The following is a 4,086-nucleotide window of genomic DNA, read 5'->3' as shown; positions in this document are numbered from 1 at the left end:
TCTTCTATTGTTTCTCAAGAAATAGTGAGATTTCGCTAAAACTTTGTGGACGCATCTCTTAGTGCTGAAACATGTAAATCTTTGTATTTGTAATTACTTGTATTTACTTTCTTCTTATTTTTCACAAGTCACTAATTTTGAAAAATATGATAGATTTGCGATAACAACTTTTTCGTTGAAATTTAACACATATGTGGCACGTCACAATTTAGTGACATGCCACTTTTTGGCACATCACTTCTTTAGTGATGTGCCAAAGTGTGGCACGTCACCCCTTTAGTGATGTGCCACACTTTGGAATGTTACTAAAGTTTATTGGCTGCAGGCCTAGGCATACGAAGATCTTCGATTTTTTTTTTTCCTTTCTTTTTTCATCCTTTCTTCTTCCTCTTCTTTCTTCTCTCCCTCTCCCAGCACACAATCACCTTATCTCCGGCGCCATTCTCTCTCCCTCTCTGGCAGTCTCTCTCTCCCTCAGGCAGTCTAGTGAAGAGAATGAGATCTTCCGGGCGTTCAATGCAATCTCTCCTTCTGGTCCAGCAACCCCTATTTCCTTCCCGCCCAGTCGCGAATCGGACGAGAAGCCGAAGGAAGACCGGAAAAGAAAATTCCCTCTGAAAAGGGTATTTCTCTCTTTCTTTTTCATTCTTGATAAATTTTCTTGACAAAATTCAATTTTCTTGGAGCGTTGACTACTGGGCTTTGTCTCTCTGTTGCTTTTTCACTGTTCTTTTATAATTTTCTTGACAAAATTATGTTTTCTTGGAGTGTTGACTACTATTTTTTCTCTCTCTCTCTACAACATATCTGATTATTAGCCTTGCAACACACCATATTTGATAATGGAACTTATTGTAGATAATACAAGCTCCTTAACACGACATATATCTGATTACAGGCCTTATTATTCATAAAACAAACTTCTAAGTTACAAATACACGCGCATCTGATTATTGGCCTTAAACACAAGATAATTGGCCTTATTGTGCATAGTACAAGCTTCTAAATGCACCTTATCTTATTATTTGCCTTTTTATTGATAATGGAAGCTTAACGAACTATGAAGAGCACGCAATGCCTATGCTGGTGCCAGTGTTGGAGCCGGAGTTGCGCTGGTGCCGGTGCCAGCGCCGCCAGTGCCGGCGCCGCCCGTGCCTGCGCCGCCTGTGCCTGCGCCGCCCGTGCCTGCGCCACCTGTGCCACCCTCAGTGCCATTGCCGCCTGTGCCGGTGCCCCCTATGCCGTTGCCTCCCGGGCCGAAGCCCCCCGTGCTAGTGCCCCCAGTGCCATTAGTGTTGCCGTTGCCTGTGCCAGCGCCCCCGGTGCCGGCGCCACCAGTGCCTGCTCCGCCTGTGCCTGCGCCGCCCGTGCCTGCGCCACCCGTGCCGTTCCCCGTGCCAGCGCCGCCCGTGCCGATGCCCCCTGTGCCGTTGCCGCCCGGGCCGTTGCCCCCTGTTCCAGGGCCCCCGGTGCCGGCCAGTGCCGATACAACATTATGATCCCATGCTCCAGAAGCTGTGACAACAGTAAGAATTACAAGTTAAAATGATGAAGACTTACAAATTCAAATGGAATAGACTAATTACAATAAAAATGCGGTAAAACTCTTATTTTACACCCCAAATTTCATGCCGACACATATATATGTTCTTCTTCTTCTTCGACTTATGCATGACAGACTCATGCCTTACGAATAATTAGAATTACACATAACAAGTTAGAATGAAGGAAGATGCATACACTCAGGGGCAGAGGGAGGGGGTTTGAGAGGGGTCAAATGCCCCCCCTCACTCCCAAAAAACTCTCGTACTCCTGGTATAATTTCTTGGATTGCTCTCGTTGCCCACCCTCAGATGTTCTTGAAGGGGCATCGATCAAGCGGACTTGGTTTCATCCTCAGCCGCAGACGCAATTTTCCTTTTTTTTCTGTAACTGTAACTGTTAGAGTTTTAGGTTTAGAATATTAGGTCACAAAGGTTGAAGAAAGAAGAGGAGAAAAAGACTTCTTATTTTATTTTGCAAAACATAACGTTTATGTAAAGTGAAAACACACCGTTTGAGTATTGAGAAACCGCTCTTTTTGCTAAGCATGTTCAAACTTCAGAGTCGTCTTCAGACTATTATTAGTTAATGAGGATAGCAGTTTAAACCAATTTTTTTTCAAAAAAAAAAAAAAAAAAACCCCTCAAACGTCAAAGGCAAATTATATATTATATACTTACCATTCCGAGTAAGAGTGAAATTTTTGTCATCTTTCACGACAGTCGTCTGCCCTACAAAGATGTGGAGATGGAGAAGGACAAGGACGGTTGAAAGCACATATGCAAGTGTTTTCGAAGCCATTGCAAGGGAATTGGAATTTGTAGGCAGTGTATTCTTCCTTGGAGCTTTGAAATAGAAGACCTTATTAGTGTAACATAAATGTTCTAGGAAATAGAAGAGAAATAATGAATGGTGAATTTGAATGGTGAATTTGAATGGATTGATATGAGAATATATAGAGAACTGTATGAGAAAATGACTTGTTTATTGAGCACAAAAGCCTTTGTCAAGATGGCAAATCTCCTAACCATATTCTGGGAAAACTCTTTGTACCCGTCACTGCACTCAACCTAGGAAGTGGCCCTGGAGCCACCCCCAACCGGCCCCCTAGGGTGGCCGAAGCCATCCCCAATCAGCCCCTGGGGGTGGCGGCTCAGTTGGGGTGGCCGGCCACCCCAGTGTTTTATTTTTTTAATTTTAATATTTTAATATTGTATTTTACATTTTCCTTTTGAAAAATAAATAATATTTTATTATTTATCTTGAGTGGGACACGTGTCGAGCTAGTGGCTGTTGAATAGCATTGGATGGCTAGGATTTGAAGAAAACTTGATGGGCAATTTTTGGTAGAATTGCCGGGGATCCCGATCCCACATGCTCAGTTATATTATTAATAGAATACAGCTGTTATGAACTACTTCTCAATTACTTCATTAACTGACATGTGTCCTAATGTTGAATGGTTCTCCTTATTTCAGGCTGGCTCCATGTTGAAAGCAAAATAAAGGTGAAAAAGCGGTTATCGTTAGTGGTTATTGACTAAAAAATCTCGAGCATACTTTTTTCTACAACCAAAGCAACTTGTTTGTGTTGCTGTATGTTAAACCCGATCCGCTTAAATTTTAGACTCTTCGTCAGTGAAAATCTTTTTTTATTTTCTTTTTGCTTTTTTTTTTTGAAAACCTTTTTTCCACTATTACTTTGCATCGATTTCTCCATGGCTTTTTTGAAAGTCTGTTTAGATGCTTCATTGGAGTTTTCATACTCCCGATGGTTATGTCCTTCAAATTGCGTCGTGGCAAGGGTTTTCTCAGGTTGCATTTGTAGATGATTTCCTTCTTCACCCGCTTTGAGGATTTTGTAGTCTGTTTGGATTGGGTTTTTCTGTCTTTGTTTGTGTAACTTTCTTTTGCTTCAATGGTTATTAGTTTATTACAAAAAAAAAAAAAAAAATAACACATACAACAAAAGTCCAAACTTCTTGCTCCCATTAATTGCATGTTTTTTTTTATGTTGGCACTAACAACCAAAAGCTTGGTGGAATAAGATCATTTTTGTCCCATTTTTTACTAAAGAATATTTAGTTAATGGTCAATAACTTTTTAAAAAGATTATAGGGCCTTAAATGGGACATCTATCCCATTAATATAAATAATAATAAAATATCCTTTATAGTTTAAAAATAATAAAAAAACTAATTTTTTTTTTTTTAAAAAAAAAAAAAACTAAGGAGTGTATAGCAACCCCATAGAGTCCCAATGACCAAACACTAAAAAAAAAAAAAATTCCTCGAGGGTGGTCCTGCCACCTCAGGGGCCAAACGATTTTTTTTTTTTTAGGTTGGGGGTGGCCGGACCACCCCAGTTGACCTGTTGGGGTGACTGACTGATCTAGGGTGGCCGAAGCCACCGCAGGCCAACGGAGGTGGTCCGGCCACCCCTTAGTTTTTTAAAAATATTTTTTAATTTTTTATTATTTTTAAAATATAAACAATATTTTGCAATGCTTCATTACTAAATACTACAAATGTTGAATCTTCTTCCT

At 40.5% G+C, this 4,086-nt stretch overlaps 1 protein-coding gene across 1 annotated transcript; it reads right to left on the bottom strand.

The window, feature by feature from the left end:
- Window positions 1-887: 887 nt before the first annotated feature.
- Window positions 888-2,462, bottom strand: LOC132185721 (uncharacterized). The gene is made up of 2 exons (XM_059599490.1): window positions 2,223-2,462; window positions 888-1,515 (listed from the first exon to the last, which is right to left on the bottom strand). Exons 1-2 carry the CDS (start codon window positions 2,341-2,343, stop codon window positions 1,079-1,081), a joined length of 558 nt encoding a protein of 185 aa, XP_059455473.1. The 5' UTR covers window positions 2,344-2,462; the 3' UTR covers window positions 888-1,078.
- Window positions 2,463-4,086: the final 1,624 nt, after the last annotated feature.

This window comes from Corylus avellana, chromosome ca6, assembly GCF_901000735.1.
Source record: "Corylus avellana chromosome ca6, CavTom2PMs-1.0".
In the NCBI taxonomy this organism is placed as follows: Eukaryota; Viridiplantae; Streptophyta; class Magnoliopsida; order Fagales; family Betulaceae; genus Corylus; species Corylus avellana.
The sequence above is the reverse complement of the archived record's forward strand: the minus strand, read 5'-3'. Positions and strand labels throughout refer to the sequence as shown.

What these genes read in the sequence shown, in the direction of transcription:
- LOC132185721 (XM_059599490.1), bottom strand. Translation starts at nt 2,343, where the DNA reads ATGGCTTCGAAAACACTTGCATATGTGCTTTCAACCGTCCTTGTCCTT. An exon ending in TTTCACTCTTACTCGGAATG is followed by an intron (nt 1,516 to 2,222) that starts GTAAGTATATAA and finishes CTGTTGTCACAG; the next exon opens with CTTCTGGAGCATGGGATCAT.